The 21,586-nt window shown below is 34.6% G+C and overlaps 3 protein-coding genes across 16 annotated transcripts in view; 2 read left to right on the top strand and 1 right to left on the bottom strand.

The window, feature by feature from the left end:
* Nucleotides 1-4,993, top strand: part of LOC134528262 (echinoderm microtubule-associated protein-like 2) — a 253,916-nt gene extending 248,923 nt beyond the window's left edge. For all 14 annotated transcript variants that reach the window (XM_063361727.1, XM_063361724.1, XM_063361729.1 and 11 more), the window contains 2 exons: nt 1,589-1,815; nt 2,958-4,993. In XM_063361727.1, coding sequence (XP_063217797.1) covers nt 1,589-1,815; nt 2,958-3,083 — 353 coding nt within the window. In that variant the 3' untranslated portion in view covers nt 3,084-4,993. The remainder of the gene's footprint in view (nt 1-1,588; nt 1,816-2,957) is intronic.
* Nucleotides 3,165-20,261, bottom strand: LOC134528265 (protein lin-52 homolog). The gene is made up of 7 exons (XM_063361740.1): nt 20,149-20,261; nt 19,927-20,004; nt 19,734-19,811; nt 15,756-15,857; nt 10,093-11,202; nt 8,421-8,636; nt 3,165-5,051 (listed from the first exon to the last, which is right to left on the bottom strand). Exons 1-5 carry the CDS (start codon nt 20,198-20,200, stop codon nt 11,063-11,065), a joined length of 450 nt encoding a protein of 149 aa, XP_063217810.1. The 5' UTR covers nt 20,201-20,261; the 3' UTR covers nt 3,165-5,051; nt 8,421-8,636; nt 10,093-11,062.
* LOC134528457 (tRNA (32-2'-O)-methyltransferase regulator THADA-like) overlaps nt 19,827-21,586 on the top strand; it is a 36,578-nt gene continuing 34,818 nt past the window's right edge. Inside the window, exon 1 of the mRNA XM_063362084.1 lies at nt 19,827-20,376. Coding sequence (XP_063218154.1) covers nt 20,262-20,376 — 115 coding nt within the window. The 5' untranslated portion in view covers nt 19,827-20,261. The remainder of the gene's footprint in view (nt 20,377-21,586) is intronic.

A 21,586-nucleotide genomic window follows, 5' to 3' on the forward strand; every position in this document is an offset into this window, starting at 1 on the left:
GCCAGAAAGCTATTTTTCACTTTGTAAATGCGTGTTGGGGATTTACGCGTCACGTTGTACGCACAGCTGTAGCGACCGTCTGGAAGGGTCTCTGGAGGCTACCACTAGCCAGCCAATCAGGGCGAGCCCTGGCGTCAAGAGATGTGCCCGTACAAATTTCCTTATATGGTCATGTTTTGGAATTATGTACGCTGATTGGTCAGTTGGCCCACGGGGTTGCCTCCCTTTTTTTCACCTTTACAAGGGAAGGTAATCTCGTCGACCAGGTCACTTGTTGCTCGATCGTCGCCGAACTCGGTCGCGTCGTCGGCAAGTCGCAAGACAAATGAAAAATTACTAAGGGACAATTTAACGCCTAGGGGCTGGGGCCAGGCCGTATTTTTTTTAACTAAGTTCATTTTTTTCGGACAAATGTATTAGAAATTTAGGCCCTAGGCGTCGGCATCGGCCCGACTCGTGTGATTTCGGTCCGCGATCGACGGTACCTTGAGTTAGGTAATCAACCAAGGGACATTACTAAGTTTTTTTTTTCTTCTTTGGCGAGTGACAAGACTCCTCGACCATCAACGGCAAGATGTATGGTGCTGTGGTATGTATTTGGACCTCATCCTATCTAAATTCAAAGACATCGTTAAAATTCGTATAAGAAAAGACAAGAACTGTGCAAGTAACAAAGTTTTTCTAACTAAATTCATTTGTAAAATTGTGTATTGAGGCCATGTAACAATGAGAAAAAACATTTTTTTAAAAGAAATAAACAAAGATAATTTAATAAACTCTTTTATTTCCAAATAACGCAGAACCATAGTAATGAAAAATTCCTCAGGAACATTGTTTGTTTTGTTACGTTTCTATGTGTGCTTAGCCGGGCAAAAACATACAACGTAACAAGCTACACGGTTGCCCACCTTTGCAGGCAGCCAACTTAAAAAGTTGTCAGCAGTGTAGGAAGTTTCCAAACATCTCTTAACACTATAACTATAATTAACACACACTATTTACACGTCCAAACTTCTACATATTAAATTGATGAAATTTTTTTAAAAATTGGATTAGTACATTATCTAGATACCTGAAATATGGCCTTCTGTGTTTAAGATTTTGACGTCGAGTGCAAACTGCATGTAACATTAGTAATAGGGATGGACCAATCAAATCCTTAGTACCTAGTCGAAGGATTCAGTTTTGGAGGAAATAGAATTCAAGAAAAATTTTAGAGGTAATAAGTAAATTTAAAAATTCAACACTGAAAACCTCTGAAGTATTCCTTTATGCCTACCCTGTTGCCATTCCCCAAGATGTATACTTTTAACATGTATTTATATACAATTGAAATTACAATATGTATTAATTCTGGAAACTTAGTTTGTGAAACAACCATTTAAGGGTAGAATGTTTCAACATTATGGTTAATATTTTTAATTTATTGTAAATTATTTTATTTTTGTCCCTTGGACACCTGGGTTCAGATTTGAGGGGTATATTCGAGGTGCTCATTGGGATTGAAATGAGAGAAAGTTGGTGTTTGACCCATCACTACGTCCCGCTTCTCCGGGGACCGTGCTGACAAGACTTGTGTGGCGCGCAGGGAACGCGAGCCTGTGCCGCCAGATCCCTCAGTCGTCGGACATGCGCGACGTCGAGTGGGACACCAACACGTGCACGCTGACCTTTGCGACCATCGGCATCTGGCCCGAGGGCGCGGACGGCACGGACGTGAACCAGTGTGACCGCTCCCGCGACGGCAAGCTGCTCGCCACGGCAGACGACTTCGGGAAGGTCAAGCTCTACTCCTACCCAGCGTCTCAGCCGAAGGTAAACTTGCTCGTTCCCGACGTCTTTGAATCGGCACTCAAAGCATTGCTTTTTTTTTAAAAAAATAATTTTTAGTTTTGTTATACTGAATAATATTGTACTATCGTGAAATCAAAAAAATTGGTGAAATTACATTCATGCACTGTTTGGTTTGGTTGCTAAACCTGCCACATTTTGATTTGGTTTTTTTGCCAAGTACAGATTTTTATAAGGAAAGAATATTTCGAAAGTGAGGCTACAGAATATATTCTGAGTGTTCCACCCAGCTTCGAAAACCTTGAAAATTGACTTCCAGGATGGTTGTCAAGAAGGGTTGGGGCATATTCCCGGGGCCTGGGCACCAGGGGGTTGAGTTTCAAGAATTTTTTAAATGTTTAGTCTTACCTGATAAAAAAATTAAGTCTCTTGCCAATTTAATGGATTGGACACCTTCAATGTTATGCAATTTTTTTGCAGGTCACATTTACATTTTCAAAATTGGTTTAAATAGTTTTTTCGATTTTTTTTTTTAAATAACTGGGAGTGGACCCGACAAAATTGTTTGACCCTGAGCTCTTTGGTGTCTTTCTTTTTGTCTCTTTCTCTATCCTTTTCTCCAGGGCCCTTACTGCTAGTGAGTGACCACGATGAGTCAGAAAAAACTGCAATTATGGATACTAATCTGATTTTTTACAAATAGCAACAACTGGTGTACCTTGAGTTTAAATTTGCTGCAATACACCAAATGCAATGACTGTATGTACGTGTAGTGGAACATGGGCATAAATTGTCTCAAATAAACAAAGATAAATTTTTATAGAGGTTACACAAGGAAATTTTTATGATACACCTTCAAAAAAGCAATAAAAATTTACAGTTAACTTAATTTTACAAAGGTGAAAAATTTTTTTACTGTGAACAATTTACTATATCATGTATACTAAATGCTAATGAATTTTGTAAAATCCAAAAGAATCTGAATGAAGTTGAAAAATTGTTTTATAGTAAAAAAAAGTACTTTATTTATTTTGTTGTGGACCTTTGTCTGTTCTGCCATGCCATTCACTACCGTAATATTCTTTCAGCATGTTATGCAAGTATGTGTTAATCCAGCTAGATACGAAGTTGTGTCCCCCAATCCTGAGATTTGTTTTCGTTCACAGTCCTTGTGTCACACGTACGGAGGGCACAGCAGTCACGTCACGAACGTGGCATTCCTGAATGACGACTCCCGCCTCATCTCGACCGGCGGCCGTGACACCAGCATCATGCAGTGGATGGTGTCGTAGGATGCCGCGCGTGAGATGTTCTGCTTCACATTCCAGCTAGCCTGAGCGTTACCGACTTCGTGCTTGGTTGTTAGTAATCGAACTGCACGCGCTACTTCAACACTGTAGTGCTTGGAAGATAAAAAAAAAAAAAAACCCTCATCTCATCTTGAAGGAATTTCATTAACTGCACGATTAATTTTGTTCACTAATATTAACTTTGAACATGTAGTTAGTGTTGAGCAAACATTATTGTTTATGAGTAAAGTGGAACTGTTTTAGTGTTGTGTTTCGTACCAAAATAAGTACTGTTCGCGTGGCGAACTGATTACTGTTGGAGGAGTTGATTGCAATTTGCAGCAAATTTAATTGTGTAAACTTATCTCAATTTGTATTCAAGTGACTGAGGTGATCTTTGTTCATAACTTTAGTGAAGGATTTTGGAGAAGAATTATTTGTTAAAGACAAAGCACCTGTTACGGTGCCAAACCTCTCGATTACGTCCATGAGTTTCGGCCTTCATAGTTAAGCAAACTAAAACTTAAGGTAATTAATTTGAAAGAAGTTATTTGTAATGAAAATGTACACATTACCCATTGGTGCATAACACTTTCTAAGTCTTGTTTGTGGTGCTTTGCTCACTATCACTGTACAGGTTCATATTTTATGTAACTTAATACTGATTCACACTAATTAAACTCCTATTAGAAATGAGGATTACTGTGTACTTGTACATGTGTTTGGTATTTGTGTCAATATGGCATCATTATTATTATTATTATTATTACATTTATAAACTGCACAATTTTGTACAATTCATACATTTTCTAAGCAGAAATCAATATGAATGCTGCATTAGTTAAATGCCTACTGTGTTCAAACTACAGTAACTATGTACCACTAGCAACCATAATTTCGTGGTGAGAACATTGGGAGAAAATATTTTAATTTCATTTTATAAGAACAGTTCTCTGTAATGTTTATTTTGTTGCTTTTGATGTCAAGTGAATACAATTGCTTAGAGCTGTTAAATATTAAAGAACAATCTGCCACGTTAAATTTGAAAGTTAGCATAAAATTTGTCACATTTCATACTGCGAGAACTGATTTGCGGAATTGATAACCCTTAATTATTGGCCATCCATTGGACCACTTTGACCTGCCAGTGATTGTATGCAAATGAACAATTTGACATCCATATATTTGTTAGTAGAAAACAATATGCATCACAGGTAAATAGCATTTTTCTTGCTTGTAATTTGTATAAGATTGTGTGTAATTATTGAAATCATAACAAAATTAAAATTGAAATGCATAGCAAATCTGCCTGTTTGAAAAGAACATCAATTCATATTTATTCATCCATCCATAGATAGTTTTATAATTTACTTGTTACAGTTATGTTTTGCTGTAGTTTAAAAATTAATGTAATTCTCTGAAGATCAAAATGTCTTCATGAAAATAATAAAGCACTTATAATTTTGCTGTATATTGTACCATAGTTTTATAAATACTTAAATAGTAATAATAATAATGTATATTTTTGCAGTTGCTATGTGATATTTTATACATTAACATGTAGGAATTCAATAAAATTGTGTACAGAACAAAAAAACACCATAATAAAATGTATAATGTAATAAATTATTTTATATATTCACAGGTTATTAATTAGTTGATTCGTGTTTGTAAGCTAATGTTTTTTGCGTACTGCTAAAATCACTGACATATTTATTTAAAAAGAGTGAATATATTTTTAGCATAATACTAAAAAAAGTGTGTATATTTGAAAGTTGAAAAAAAAAATTAGGTATGTTATTCTTTGTAGACTTTTTAATTAAAATTAATATTGAGAAAATTGTTAAACAAGTGTATAAAGTTACCCATACAATTTTGACTAACATAGCAGCATGCTAATAAATTCTTTGTGGTATTCATGTATTTCTTCATCCTGCCATCATTGTTGCAAGAGATCCTGTTAATTCAATCCTAAAAAAATAAGAAATGGTGATGATAAATACACAGCACACTAAAAAGGATAGATTTTGAAAAGACATACAATGTAAAGTAAATAAAATAAGTGCACGCTATATTGCAGCTGGATTTGGAAAGAAACTCTTCGAACACTCTTGGAACTATGTATAGTTTTGCTATTATAGAGTGAACATAGTGAGTTTAGGCTTCTGCACATAGTGCTGAGGTATAGATCACTCAGTAGGAAAAAAAAGGTTTTTTTTTTTCAGTGCACTAGTGGTTGTGAATTTCGAGCCAAAGTATGAGAAATTAAGGTAACCAATTTCCCAAGTTTGAGACAATTGTTTTATTGATGTTGGCAGCCTTAGAGAAGCCTTGTGGGATGGGAAAAGGGGGGGGGGGGGGGGGGGAATTTGTGTGTTTGGAAAAACATAGGAGAAAAAAGGTAACTAGAGGCAGTGCCCCTAAAAAATTGAAAAATAACTCTTAACAACATTTTTAAGCCATCCAGGAACTTAAATTTTGATGATGCTTTTGTTAATTTTATTGTGTGTTAGAAAGTAAAGAATAATAATAAAGGTTTTTAGCATTATTAAAATTTGAATAGATTACTTTCACATTTTATAATGCAAAGTGTTCCTCAATATAATGAAAAACATTTTACACTACAAGTGCGTTGGTATTAAGTAGGGACAAAATTTTATGGTGAATAGTGACAAAACCAAAAACCTGTCAAAACACTGCATAACTCAGAAATACATGTTAATTCACTATTTAGCACTGAAATGTGAGTTAAAAATAATAAATAGCATTTAAGCAAAACTTAATTAAAATTATAAAAAAAAGGAAACATTTAATGTTTGGTATTTGAGGAATGTCATTTCCCTACAAAAAATTGTGCCTAAGTGCATGGATCAGAAAAATGAATTTAATTTGTTTTATTGTGCATCTCCTATTGAATTAATTTTAAAATCGTTGATTAAATAGTTATTTGTTCTGAATGTATCTGTTTTACACCAATTTAAAAAAAAATTATTTTACCATAAAAACACAGCATATAAGTTAAATGATACCTCTAGTTTTGTGGAGTAAACACATAATTAATAAAAATAAAAAAAACAATAACTGAAACCTTCTGTTTTAAAAACTAAATTGGACTAAAACTAAAACCATAAAATCTTTTCTACAGTGAAACTTTATAAAATCGTGTTACTGCATAGTATATCTATTAAAAAAATCTAATTATTCTTTTTTCCTTTCAAATCTTATTTACACCCCTAGCAGTAGGTTGGTTGGATAAAAATTTATTTTAACAATAGTTTTAGTCAATATTTAGAAATTTAAACAAAAATAATATTGAATTAGATAGTATACATGGTAGGGAAATTTTATTTTTCTTATTCAAACCCAGGTTTTTTCAACCCCTTGCAATAATGGTTTGTATTATCAAAAATTGTTAAACAAAAGTTTTAGATAAAAATAAGATTTACAAACAGTAAACTTGAAATAGATTTGAGTGTCTACCAACAGTTATGTCCCCCCCCCCCCCCCCCCCCCCTTCACTTGCAGTTATGGTTGGTTGTATCTAAAATGTTTTTAGACAAAAGTTTTTGGTGTTACTCTTACGAGCTATACTACGTTCAAAGATATATGATGTTCATCGTATTATGGGAGTTACTGAGATTTTTCTGTTAACAAAAAAAACCTTTCCCATTTCTATCTCTTTGGTCGGATATTGCCCATTAATGAACTCAACCGAGGTTTTCCATGTTTATATTTTATGCATCAGTTTGGAAGTAATTTGTGAAAAATTACGGCAGTTATCATGTTCCTAAAAATGTGATAATTTTGAATTGATAATGGTTTTGGGGTCTATGGATCATGAAATGAAAAACTGCATAAAAATTTTCTGGAAGTCGCACCATGGTAATGGCTACAATAGGTAGTATTTCTTTGAAATATACCTAAAAGATAGTTAGTACAAATATCCCAGAATAATATAAGGAACCAATGTGAAGTTTAAACTAAAATAATACTTACGCCATTGCTTTGTTTCCATGTAGATTGGGAGAAAAAGTTTAAATACTTTATTTATTCTTCCAAAATTATGGCAATATTTTTATCTTTTTGCAGGTAATTTCTAAACCTTTGCTATAACCTTCTGTCTTAAATCCTTTAAAAAGTAATACAGTACTTTATATATATATATATAAAAAAAGACAGAGAGAAAGAGAGACAGAGACAGACAGAGAGAAAGAGAGACAGACAGAGACAGAGAGAAAGACAGACAGACAGACATTGTGCTGTATAAAACTGTGTGCAAGTTTTTTTTTTAAATTTATTATGCTTGTATTAAATTAAAAAGAAAAAAATTTATTTGAATTTAAGAAATTATACAAAACTGTGTTTAAATTTTGAAATATGGTTAATACAAACCCCATTATTACAAAGTGACAAAATTATGGTTCTTCAGGTTTGTATTGAGATTTTTCTGTAGTAATAAGGCTGGCGTAGGGCCTGGTTGAGTGGCTGGCTATGCAGCTACCACCGTTTGTAGATATGTTTTCTCGTGATGAAATGTGTATACTATTAACACTAAGTTACAAGTTTTAATGTACAGGTTGAATTGTGTTGCTAGGGCTGTTCAGTTAACTCATAATCTGCACGTGTATCCTTCCTCTTTAGAATTACTCACAAAACACACACAATTGATTAAAAGCCCGTAGTCCCACTTGTAAACATATTGCACACGCTGGAGATGGTAATATATAGTAAATCTATTTATCACAACCATCTTGAACATGGCAAATGTATACATTAAAAAAAAAAAGTTCTTACTTGATACCAATGTGGGTCCAATAGAAAAAAAATTGAGTGATTTCAGCAAAAGTGGTTAATATCCAACATAACTCCCATCTTTTTTATTGCAGAACTCTGCAATAAAATCAAACTCAAGTTGTACAAAGTTGACCTTTTTACCAATCTTAATTAACACTATGTTCTTTGTTGGAAGAGTAACAGATTTTTATTTTTTTTTCTTTCCGTTTCTTCATGTCATGGATGCATGCGAAACAATTAGACACCATGTAAAAGTCTTTGAAAAGGTATGTGTGTGTGTGTGTGTTTGTGTGTGTTTGTGTTTGTGTTTGTGTTTGTGTATGTGCATGTGCAGAAGCAAGATTTCATTTCTAACATTCCTATCAAAAATGTTTACTTGTTTTGGTGTGATGAACCCATCAACTATTGGTCAAATATTTTTGCTAATTTTGTACAGTATAAATATTAGCAATTTTGAGAGAAGCTGGAACAACCAAAAACTTGGTGAACCAAAATCCTTTGAATGTAAGCACATGCATAAATTACTTTTTAGACAGCTTTACTCACCTCATAAGACCTTCCGAAAACGTCCTCTAAACTTTCGCTCTCTAAAACGTCTTGGAAAGATAATTACGGTATTCACGGGGAGATTTATCTGAGCAGGTAAGGAATTTCCTGACGACAGTAGAGTAGCCATCATCATAAACACCCACATGCTGCTTGCCAACAACTTGGAAATGCTAACCATGTCTTGTTTTTTTTTTATATATATATATATGACAACTGAAAATAAAAACAGGAGTTAACACTTGGAGGCTATCTTTTGAGTGAATGATTAGTTCAGAATTAATGTTTGGTAACTACACATATAATCGATTGTAAGTAGGTACATATGCAAGAATAAATAATACATGAGCGTAGTATTTCTTGCATGAAAATTTTAAGTTAAAACAAGTAATGGTAGGCTTACTTTTAAATAAACAAATATCCTTTGAGCAAATAAAAATTCCCTGAGAATAAGTTTTCATTCTCACATTCCTTGATTTTTTACTCTGGCTTGAATTTTTACAAAAGTTGGTTTGTGTAAAACTTTAATAAGCCCTACATTTGCTATTAGCATCAGTGTTCTCAATGATATATAACACATTTGTGCAAGCCAATTTTCACATGTGTCTGTTGGTGGTAGTAAAATAAGATATACTAAAAAAAAAGGGCTAATGCACTACTGTAACTACAGCAATTGTGTATTGTTTTTCCAAAAATATTCATACTACACAGGTGAGCACATTTACAATCATAAAATTATACAGTATCTTCATCTAGTCATTAATTTTATTTTAATTCCTACTACAATACCTTATTTGTAAAGTTTTCTCTCAATATGAAGTTGAATCTGTCCTTTAATGGGAGTATATGAAAGTATACAAACTTTTGAATGCTCATAACAGATTTGTTCTTATTTACATAAAATACAAATTGCTTGGATCAAATATTGAATAACTTAAATTTAACACATTTTTTTTTATTTGGGCTTATTGACAGCGAGGTTAATTAGAGATTGTAGTATGCAACCAGACCAGAGATCAATGATAAGAAATGTCATGGCCTATAGCAAGGAACCATACCATTACATATATGCGTACAAGTGATTTCAGGGGAACCACAGAAAACCTTATCAAGATAGCCATGCTGGGATCAAAACCCTGTTCTTCTGAAAGAGTACTGTGTATTAAGATTGAGCCACCCTGCTGCATCTTGTAGAAGATAGTCAGGTAAAATTGATGTTCAGATAAATGCTGTCTCAAACAATTTTGTATCCAAAATACCCATTGTCTACTTTAAATAAAATAGGCTTTACAAATCTAAAGCTTTATTTTTGAAGATATACCAGTCAAGTACTTTCTTAGTCTCCCACAAAGGTTGAAATAAATTTCCACGAAAAGATGAAAAATAACTGATAGTTGAATTTCAAAAGGGTCTAGATGAGTGCTAAAAACACTGATTCCAAGAATATTCCCTCTTGAACATATTATGGCACTTACTGCATTTTTATGGAAATACACTAGCAATCAAGGTTTACCATCAGCTCCCCTTTGAAGATCATTTGGCATGGCACACAGGATATTTTGATAATTTAATGGAATAATTGAGAATGTTTGGGTTTTATCACTTGGACCCTTTCGAATTTACTCTCTTCAATTGACTGGTGTATAAAAATAGTAAATTTTAAAGAAGTTACCTGTTCCAGTGACTTACGTCAGCAGTTGCTCGCAGATGAGAGAGAAGTTCTCGACATGCAGCGAGAGCAGTAGTGAGTCGCTGTACTACAACAAGGTCCCTAGCTTGCTGCTATCTTGCATCTGTGGGACTTCCCCAGCGAACCAGGCGGGGCAGGGCAACTGATAAAAGTGATGGTCCCCCTATCAACCGAAGTCAAATGTCTGCTCCCTGACCTTTCTTACAACACCCAGGAGAAATTCAGTTCACGTTCTATGAGAAAATAACTGTGCACAAAAACAACAGAAGTGTGTATTTGCAACAGCTTGGTTTGCTTTTTGTGTGCTTTTTACAAATATATTAGTTGGTCCTAGACAATTTTTTTTTTTGGTCTTCTGGATATTCCATACATTAAATTATTAAAACACCTAAAATTATTACTGACACCTGGATTTGATTCCCAGATAGCTTGGAGATGTAAAAAGGTGGGGGAAAAAAAAATGTATTTCACAGGAACTGCCATCAAGATGAACTTTCGCTTCCATACCGTGGAGTCTCCTTGCCAAGATCTGAGGTACCATGATTCCTACCTCCCGCCCCCCTATATTTTCCTGCAAAGCGCAGAGATTTTCAATTTTATCATATTTGTCATCTCAAACTAGAATGGCCATACAAATGAGTTATGAGGTTTTGAATGATATCTGTGGATCACACCAATGATTAGAAGGTAAAATAAATCAATACTACAACAATTTTAACAGTCAATAATTTATCTCAAAAAACAAACACAATCTTGTGTTACTTAAAACTCAAATATACAAACACTTCATAAAATTTTGTTGAAATATTTCTGAAAATATCTTTACATGTAATAAACACGTAATGTAAGTGAGAATACAAATAAAATAGTTCAATTTACAAACTTTGTTAGCTAAATCATTAATTTTACATGCAACATATAATCTTCTTCAACAACAACTGTTACAACAATGTTATCGTCTTCTCCGAGGCAAGATGTTTAAATATTTTCCTCGGGTCATTTCTTTAGCCTCCTCTCTGCCAAGTTGATAAGCAATGTCGTGCAATTTCTTCACCTCGGCTATCATTTCGGTAGCAGTCAAACTACTTAAATCTGAAAACACAAAAACAACTTAATTTAGCAATCCCTAAAACATAATATAAAAATCATAAAATATTTTCTAAAAAACTAAAAAAGTACATGGAAACTAAAAAAATGTGTGCATGGAGTTCATGCGCGAGAGAAGTAAAACTTCTTGCTTATTAGTTATAACTAGAGATAAATTACTAAATTTTTTAATAGAACAAGAGATAATAACTGAGAATAGTAGGGATGCGGGTATGATCTCAAAAGAAATAACTCTTTTCCACACAAATAAATAAATTTTAGATTATTTAAATACAAAAAATTACTAAAATTTTTTTCTTGTGCATTTACAACAAACTTTGATTTCAAATCATTCTTTAACTTGAAGCTTGCCTATAATTAGGCAGTTTATGCAGTTCAACAAATTGTTCAAATGGACGTGTGTAATCTGAAGTAGGTATCTGGCATGTGAAAGTGACATGACATACAAATAGGACCTAGCTCAATGCTACTTTGTTGAGCCACAATCATCCACAACTACACTCCGATCGAGAAATATTCATGCCTAGTTGAACTTAAACATACATACACACTCGTAGGCTCATAACTAAAATACAATGTGTGAATTAGTTGATGAAATAATAATTTGTGACAAATAACCCTTGTCAAACTAAAGCGTGAAAAGCATTATAACATAACAGCAGAAATATTTAGTTACACGGCTAACACAATATGTACTACATAACACTGTTTAACAATAATGATTTACATGAGTAGGTAATTAAATTAATAATACATAAATGAAATAACAATATTTTCTTTTGAATATGGCCAGTGGCGCGGTGCAAACAATAAGCTATAACCACGTTGTGTTGTCCTCTGCCCAAGTCGGTTGGCGTCAGGCGCAGGCAGGTCCCTACCGCCGCGACACGCCTATCCCTGCAGCGTGGCAGGGTTCAACCTGAGCCGCACGCCGCCACGTGGAGCCCGCTCAAGGCTGCTCCAGCTATCATCCACCCCTCTAACGGCCCCGGAGTGGGGATAGCGCGACGTCCACCCCCAAGAAACCACCGCGTACATGAATGTGCGTGAGTGCGCAAGGGATCAAGAATGCTGCGTTATTTCTACTTTTCCCTGCCGTCTCCTCTATCGGTGCCCCCACCACGTACCTAACTATTCACCTTCATGCATTCAGAATTTTCGTAATGCTCGAAAATTGTTACCCTCTCAGCAAATAAGTTTCACTTCAAAAAAATCATAATATTGAAAAGTTAACAAAAAAAAGTGGTGTATCCATAATAAAATGATACCATAGAGTAACTATATTTATTTTAATTTCTAGACTAATATTTCTCTGGAATACCACAGGGCACAGCCGGACAACTTCCAGGCCGCACCAGTGCACCCTAGCGCACACTTTGAGAACTACTGTGTTATGGTGTAGGCCTGAGCCAATCTTCAAATAAGCGAATATATAGAAGTTCTTTTTAATGTGCTATTTGACTTTGACAAGAAATTTGGTACATATTTGTTTTATTTGAAGCTTCAGTTGTGATGCAAAGCTTTGTGTCTGATGTGAAGCTTCGCATTCCTTGCAAAGCTTTAAATCAATGGAAGCCTAAGATTTGCTCATGAAATAGTTGTTTTTTCTTGTGTTGTATTTCTTTTGCTTCAAAATAGTTTTTACTTAAAAACTTAAAAGGTTTCACTCCATTTGCTTTTATAAATGTTCAATAATAATAATATGCATGGTTATTTTATAAAAATAAGTGTATACAGCTTCACCGAGAACTACATTTGCAATTTGATTCGATTTCGTAAATATTTTAAACATTCAATTTGATATTCGCTTCACATCAAAAAACTAATATTGACACAGGCCAAATATGGTGAAAGAATATTTCATTAAGGTAGTAGAAACGTAACGTGACAGCAAAGCAAACATACAAAATTGTGTACGTGTGATAGTGCAGTGCACTACTCTCATTACTTTCCAAAACTGTTCTAAGGTTAAACCACTATTGCAGAGACAATGCTGTGTACAACAACAGGTGATGCACACAGTAAAGGTTTCACGCGGCCCTAAGCATAAAATAAGCCTGACATATTGGGTGATCGTATAGGCCATGACACATGATCTCAGCAACTGTTCTTGTGAGCATGTGTGTAATCGCACTGTCATGCTGCAGTTAATCACAATTAAGAATATTGTGAGGAAATAGGTAGTATAATAATTCAGGTAGTCTCATCGAGAAATACATGTATATGTCTCAGTCACCGTGGTAGGAAATACGTAACAAGCAAACTAAAAAAACACACACTTGCCAGATTTTGCCAGATTACTGATAATGTCAGTTGCATAATTGCATGCGGATTTTCACTTTCACCCGATGTGCTTGTAGCAAACACTGGGTATTCATCTATCATGAACAATTTCACTAGTGTTCCTTGTAACTACATATTGGTAACAGTGGTTATTTACTATGGCATTGCCTTGTAAACCATCCTAGCGTATCGAGTGCAGAGCATGTGTTCTGTTGTCTCTCTGTCAGGCATTTAAATTTAGCATCTGACACGTACAAATTTTATGAAAATGGCTTACCTGTGTGTGTTCATATAATTAAGAATTTTTTTTGCCAACAGTTAGCAATTGATAGCATTCAACTAAAGCTGGACTCACAATGATCAGACCCGCCTGTCCGTCAACAAGCAGAGCGATTCACAATTATCTGCACGTCCGTCAATATTTTTTTCATTTTAATGCTGCCATCTTGCAAAGCTTGCAAGTACACAACGTTTTATGTTTGTCGATCTGGAGATGTAGACGGTAATATTCATCTTAATTTTAATGTCATGTGTGAAAAATTCTAATCAAGTATGTAGTATCAAAATTGTACCTTGAAGGGTCATAAAGGGAGATGGAATTGGCTTTTTGTTCCTGCTGTTGTTTTAATTTGCTTATATCGACCAAAACACTGCTGTACAGAACCAAAAAATAATAATGTGCAGTCAAGGGATTCCACACTGCCATGATTAACAAACAACAGACAACAGTACTGAAGGGGCCTCTCAAATATTTTTTTATTCTCCCCAGGCCTCATGACTCCCTAAAACAGTCATGGCTGAATGGTAATAATATTGTAAACCATGTTTTCATAGGTTTAAGATCACAGTTACATGAAAAATTCCTCGATATGTTGCTTCGACGCAAGTATCTCTGGCACTCTTTGTGCAGAATGAACAGACACAAACAAGTCATCGTGGAGTGGTGGTTTTGCCAGGCGGCAGTTAACCCCCCAAATTTTTTTTCACCTGTCGGGATAAGCACAGATTAGGCATTTACATTTCAAAGTGAGTATTTAGGAAACCCAGGAATGCACATTATTATTATTATTATTTGTTCTGTACATAAGTGTTGTGGACAATGTAAGCACTGTAAAACAATGGCATAAACTTAATATCATCAAGATCTGTACATCTAACTAGCTGAACTTGAGTAGCAAGAATTTGGTCAAAAATTCTTCAGTAAAAAAAAATAATTAACCACCCCCACCCCCTCAAAACGATTTTTCGACAAATTATGAATTTTTTTCCTTGTTTCAACAATTTCACCAGCACAAATAATTAACATTCATAAAATTTCATTATCTTTCTTTTTGGCTGGGGTGTTTCAGAATTTTCATAACTATAGTACATGTCTCACACTAAAGATTGCAGTCCACTGTTGCCAGATTGATACTACCCTACTTGTTATTAGAAATCTTATTTTGTATACCATCAATAATTATGGTAAGTATAATTATGGTAAGTATAATTTTTTTTATTTTTCTAAGACAATAAAAAATTTTTTCCCAGTATTATTACAGTAGTATACGTTCTGAAAGAAAAAAATATAAATCCTAAAACCAATTATTATTTCATAGGAGAAATTATTTGTACTAGTCTGTCACTATTAATAACAAGACATTCCCTTAATTTAATATTAAATAATATAGAAACATTTGATGTCAAAAATGATTGAAACTAAAATAGCATCTTTCAGTTCCTATGTTTTCTTTAAACTAAGCATTGAGTATTAATATCAGATGATGCTATTGATAAAGGACATGAAAATGTACCTGCAAAATTCCCATTTCAAATTTTCTTTTTAAAAATAGTTTTATGTAGGCCCTATAATTTTTTTAGTTTTTCATTACATTACGTATAAAGCTATGTCAAACTTTTGTGCTCTTTGGGTATATCTGACAAGAGAGCACACTGAAACAAGGAAAGAGATAATAGCAGATATTGTGCATTGGAAAGATGTAGTAAATGCCCATTAAATCCACAAACTATATCTTCTAGAGATAGTGGGGTGGCACCAAAGACAAATACATACTTGATTATTACAGTTCAAAATTGTGAACAAAATGATACACCTCCATTTTATGCTGCTTAGACCAGCCATGTTAGAACTTAAGTCGTCGTTTGTGGCATTACACTTTAGTGGTTACTACATTCTACATAACAGCAAGTCACATTTACTTAACTGTGTGATACAACTTATGAAACTCAATGAAGGTATCTCGCTACACACTTACGATTCAAGAGGTTCAAATCATTGTTGTCCAATCCTTTTGTCCACGGCTGAGGCGATGAATTTGTAGTCTTGGAGTATGAAGCAAACTCAGAAACACCAGGAACTGAAAGAAATCTTGAATTATATTATTGCATAAATATTAAGTTCATGCACCTTTACGGAGCCCACCTAGTCATGGGTGTACTTATGTTAGTGAGACAGGATGGTAAGTGCGATGCTTGTTGGTACTTCTTAGTGCAAGGTTGAAGACTGGTGCACAGTATTCTCATCATAATTATGCAGAAAATATAATATTACATGATGGAGAAATGACGATAAAGGTGTAATTCAAGTCCCTTGAGACCTTTAAAAAATTTCTACGGGTGTTTCATACTTTAAAATAATTCTGAAAACACACAATTTAGCCATTTTCTCTCTTACAAAAATACAGTTTAAAAACTAAATACAAAATACTTATCTGTCATAAGCATATTCTTAAATGCTTTTCGTAAACAGAACTACTTTGATATCTTGAGCAGTTTATTGATCATGTGGTTTTGGGTTAAGTTCATTTTAAGATACCAGATTCCTATTGGTTTGAAATAAAGTAGGGGAAATGTATAATGTCATGAAAATTGCAATGCCAATGAAAAACAAATTGAACTGCGGAACGAAGGAAAATGTAGTATATAAAATTGGCACAAGCAAAAGACAAAATAGTGCTGTGAAATAAAAAAAAAGTTAATCATAGTTGAGTTTTAAAGCAATAGTGGTATGATAAGGAGTGAATTAATAAAGAAAAAAATTTTTTTATTAAGTGAATAAAATGTACACAAAGAGTAATAAGTAGATTTTAGGAAATTTATTGTCATATGTGTGGAAATAAGTGAAGTACAGTAGAATCCCGCTAATCCGAACTAATTGGGACCAAACCCTGTTCAGATTAGCAAAAATTCGGATTAGGCGGAATTTTGTCATATAATGCCATACATTGTCTTTTTGAGGTGTATTTAGTGTCCGTCAAATATGTATGAAAGGTCAGACGAAAAATACACCTTTATTATTTAGCGTACATATTTAGTATCATATAATATTTTTAATTACTCATATAGCCTAAACTGCAATTTCAAATATTCAGAGTTTAACAAATCCAACAGCCTACATTACGTGACAACATTAGGTCGAAATGAAGGGCGGTTCGTGAGTGTGTATTAGCGGAAGGGCAGTGACCTTCAACCAGAGTAAACAATGCCCCCGTCCTTCTTCCCGCATAGACTTACGCATTCCTCTCCTCTTCTGTTCCCAACTATGAGTCAGACAGTCAGTGCTTCACATGCTACTGCTGTGACACCTGCTACTGCGGACTTGCCCTGTGTTTTGTGAGCCCTTGTGAGCGGTGTGTAGTGTGGTTTTTTACATTCTGTGCTTGTCCCTGATGTTGGTCATCATGACACGCAAGCGTAAATATAACTCGTGTACATTAAAAGAAAAACTGGAAGTGCTGAAAAGACTTGACAAAGATGAAAGCGCCACTCTGTTATCGAAAGAATTCCGTGTCGGCAAAGCAACCATTTCCAATTGGAAAAAGAACAGGGGTAAAATTGAGCAGTTTTGTACTACCACAAGTGAAAAAATTATTGAAAAAAGTAGCAAAACGACAGTGTCTTCTTACCAAAAATTGGATGAAGCACTTTTTTTATGGTTTACCCAAGAAAGACCAAAAGGAATCCCTATCACTGGCCCTCTGATTCAAGAAAAAGCGCTTCAATTGAACAAGCTCATGGATGGTGACGCATCATTTACGGCTAGTTGCGGTTTCTTAGACCGTTGGAAGAAACGACATGGAATCAGGCAGCTTACAATAACTGGGGAGAAACTGTCAGCGAACAACGAAGCAGCTATTGAATACCATGAGGAGTTCAAAGATATCATCTCTTCCTACTCGCCACAGCAAGTTTATAACGCGGATGAAACGGGACTTAACTTTAAAGCATTGCCTACCAAAAGTCTTGCATCACAAGAGGAACAATCTGCACCAGGGTTTAAAATGGATAAACAACGCCTAACTGTGATAGCCTGCTGCAACGCTTCTGCCACAAATAAGCTTTCACTGATGGTTATCGGCAAATCGGCAAAACCACGCTGTTTTAAAAACATGAACATGAACACTCTCCCTGTATTTTACAGAAACCAAAAGAAAGTGTGGATGGATTGTGTCTTGTTTCAAGACTGCTTTGAAAAACAATTTGTGCCAAAAGTAAAGGCTTTTAATAAAGAAAATGGATTGCCTCCTAGTGCTTCGTTACTCATAGACAATGCTTCGTCACATCCTGAAGAAATGCAACCTGTTTGCGGTGATATCAAAGCCATTTTTCTCCCACCAAACGTCACTTCAATTTCGCAGCCAATGGACCAAGGAGTTTTGCAGGCTTTGAAACAGAATTACAGAAAAATGCTTCTTCGTAGCCTGATTGAAGAGAATGAAGAACTGACAATCTTGCATAAACTCAAGAAAATCACCATCAAAGATGTCATTTACTGGGTAGCAGAAGCTTGGGAGAAAACACAAAAGGAATCTTTACATAAATCATGGCAAAATCTCTGGCCTGATTTAGAGTGTGTCCAAACGGTCTTCCCCCCGGCAAAAGAAAAGTTTGAACTTCTTCAACTAATGAAAAAAATTGTACCAGATTGCGAAAATGCAGAAGAGCGTGTTGAAAAGTGGACGGCTATTGACGACTGTGGCCACAGATGAAGATATCGTAGCAGCTGTGCAGGGAACGTCAACTGATCTTGATGCAGACGACAGTGAGGAGGAAGGGAACGTGCCGACGGATGTTGTTTCTCACACTGCCACAGCCAGTGCCCTTGATCTGACTTTGCGCTACGTCGAGCAACATGCCGATGCAACCCCAACATATGTTATGTTTATGCAGCGTTGGCAAAACATTGCATATTCAAGCCAATTTAGTGCATTGAGTCAAAGGAAGATTACTGACTTTGCCTCTTAGATAATGGTTTGCTTTTTTATGTTTTGTGTCAATCCTGTACAGAACATGAATTCTACGTTTAGTATGTAAGTAAATTCAAAAATTTTCAATACGTACATAGTACCTAAATATTTAAAGCACATGGTGACAGCAGTTTCACTGCATAGGCTATCTGATGAGAACTACAAACTGTAATTTCTCAGAAACCAGTAGGAATTCAGAAACACTGTTTACAGGGTGAATAGAGGAAGTCTTAAGTGTTTGAAAAAAGGTATTTTATTGATGAAATATTCGCGGCACGAGAAAATGACCCAGCTGTTATGGAATCGCAAAGTAAACTACTCCCATGTTTTTTTTATGAAGCTCTGCAAACTGTATGTATCCAGGCAGGCTGGGTGCTTAAATACACAATTTTGGAAGCCCTGTTGAAAACCTTTTTAATAAGGGCTGATGTGACACCATGGAGATTCCAGCCATACAATTGGCCCGTAATTCAATAATAATTAGGTAATAACTTATAATTTAATCACGGTCATCAAACACAAATTCAATACAAGAATTTTACACATGTCTATGATTTGAGATTGATTCTATTGATTCTAAGTTGTCACACGACGACTTCCTTATTTCAATCATAATTTACTGAGGTTGTAACTGCTAGTTTAAACGTGTATGCTATTGTAACGGCATCACGTCCTTTTTCTAATGTAACCTATAGTAAGTACCTATGCATTGTTTTGATTAGCTCCACCATAATTTAATGGCAACGCAAACAAAGTATCAAATTATTTTAAATACAATTTCACGAAGCCGTACAAGTGTCTTGGAAAATACATATTACAAATATGTTTACAAGAAAATGTTTGCGTTTCTTCTGCAACAGCCTGTTAACTCGATACCAAAAACACAACTACGTGCTATACGCCTTGCAACTTCGATATTACCTTTACGGACGGTTAATAATAACCTATTCATACATTAATTCAACTAATTTTACAGTATGAACTTACTTTGTTCAGGCCACAGTTCTGGAGAAGTTCTATCGAGCTTCTCCATACTCAACAGACTTTCGTCCAGTAACGTAGCCTCTGAAAATTAAGATGAATAGCGACATGAACAACAAAAATAAATCATGAATGTCAGCAAGAAGTTTATTGCATCTTTAAAGTACTATGCGAGCCTTTAAATTTTGAAAAATCATACCACATTGAATTTTCCCGGGCTCAGCGTCATCAGCCATTTCGTTTAAACTTTTCTCCACGATGCTCAACGTGACGTCATCTAGAACGTAGAAAGTAAATACTAGTGAAAAACACAGCGTGCCATAAGAAACCAAAAAACAGTGTTGTGTACATGTGGAAAATAATGCCGGCTACGGCCTAATGTCGTCAATGTAATTCCACCCGAAGAAGTTTAAAAACTTACCCTGCAAAACAGGTCGTTGGCGAATTTCTTGTTTTCGTCGATTTTCGCTCATTGTGGATGAGAATCCCGTATGTCATTTACAAACGTCCATCTGCGTTACAACAAAGTGAAAGATGACAACAATGACGCTTCGCATTTCTGGTAAAAACCCTCGAAACAATTCAAAATTACATGGGGACCACAAGAAAATACATATTACAGTTAATGCGCGTTTTTTAAACGAAGCAAGTGAGTAGAAAAATGTTCATGTTCATAACCTATAGTATAATACTTACAATTTATTCTATTTCCCCGTAAAGAATAAGTACTATTTGTATATTTCAAGTAATATTTTTCGTTAGTTTGTTAGTATTGTTACAACAATTTAAAAATAATGTTTATTTTGTGCAAAATCATGAAAAACAGTTGTTAACCCCTGAACCACAATTGCCCGTAACATTTGTTGCTTAAATGATAACTGCTTTTTTGTTTAAATGAACTTTAACTTACATTTATTTTAACCTTGTTATAGGCCTAAAATATGTTAAAATATTTTGTGCAACATATTGCTACTTTTGTTGGAATATTAAATGCAAGCAAACACACACATGTTTAATTTTTTACATCGGTTGATCTTGCAATTTCTAGTGGCCAACCGTAAGTCATTTATGGGGTTATTCACAGAATTTAAAATGTCAAGGTCATCTACTAAAGGGCCATAGCTCAATCTCTGGGATCATTAATGGCAGTGGACAAATTCATGTGCTAGAGTGCTTTTTCAGGGTACTCCTATTTTTCTTTGCCCCATTCATTCCATTGTATTGTGCCCACCTAATCCTAATTTGTTCACCCTTTGGGGTAGAAGTGAAAGTTCTGTCCCTCTTGTAGAGCAGAACAGTCTGCTTCTGATGTACTCTGCCCTCTCTCATTTCTTAAGGACATTCATAGTCAAACACAGAAGCATGTGCAGAGCTCTGGCTAATATTAGGTACTCAAAATTACAGTTTAAAAATTTTGTATGTGTTAAGGTCACACTGTATTCCACCCCCTCACTTATTCTATCTATCCTGGTAGCAACAAAGTAAAAAAGCTATCAGCTAAGGGTTGCAAATATATTAACCAGACATCCTTTTTACTGTGATAGATTTGCAATGCATTTTAGTGTGTCTGTTAATTAAAAATCTGACCAGAATATTTTTGCATGTTATTTGTTTTGTATTGTATAATTTATGTTCAACATTTATTTCACACTCTTAATAATTTTATTTATTTATTTGTATTCCATTGAGCCTTCTTTTGGTAGAAATCATAAGGCTATGGAACATGTCATTTACATATTTACAGTTATACGTAATCATACAGTTTTACATGTACACAGTTTTAAATACACATACATATTTAGTTTTACATAGGTAGCTATAACTTTGAAGTAAAACAAACATTGATAAAAAATTTTCAG

Source organism: Bacillus rossius, chromosome 1 (assembly GCF_032445375.1).
Source record: "Bacillus rossius redtenbacheri isolate Brsri chromosome 1, Brsri_v3, whole genome shotgun sequence".
Classification (NCBI taxonomy): Eukaryota; Metazoa; Arthropoda; class Insecta; order Phasmatodea; family Bacillidae; genus Bacillus; species Bacillus rossius.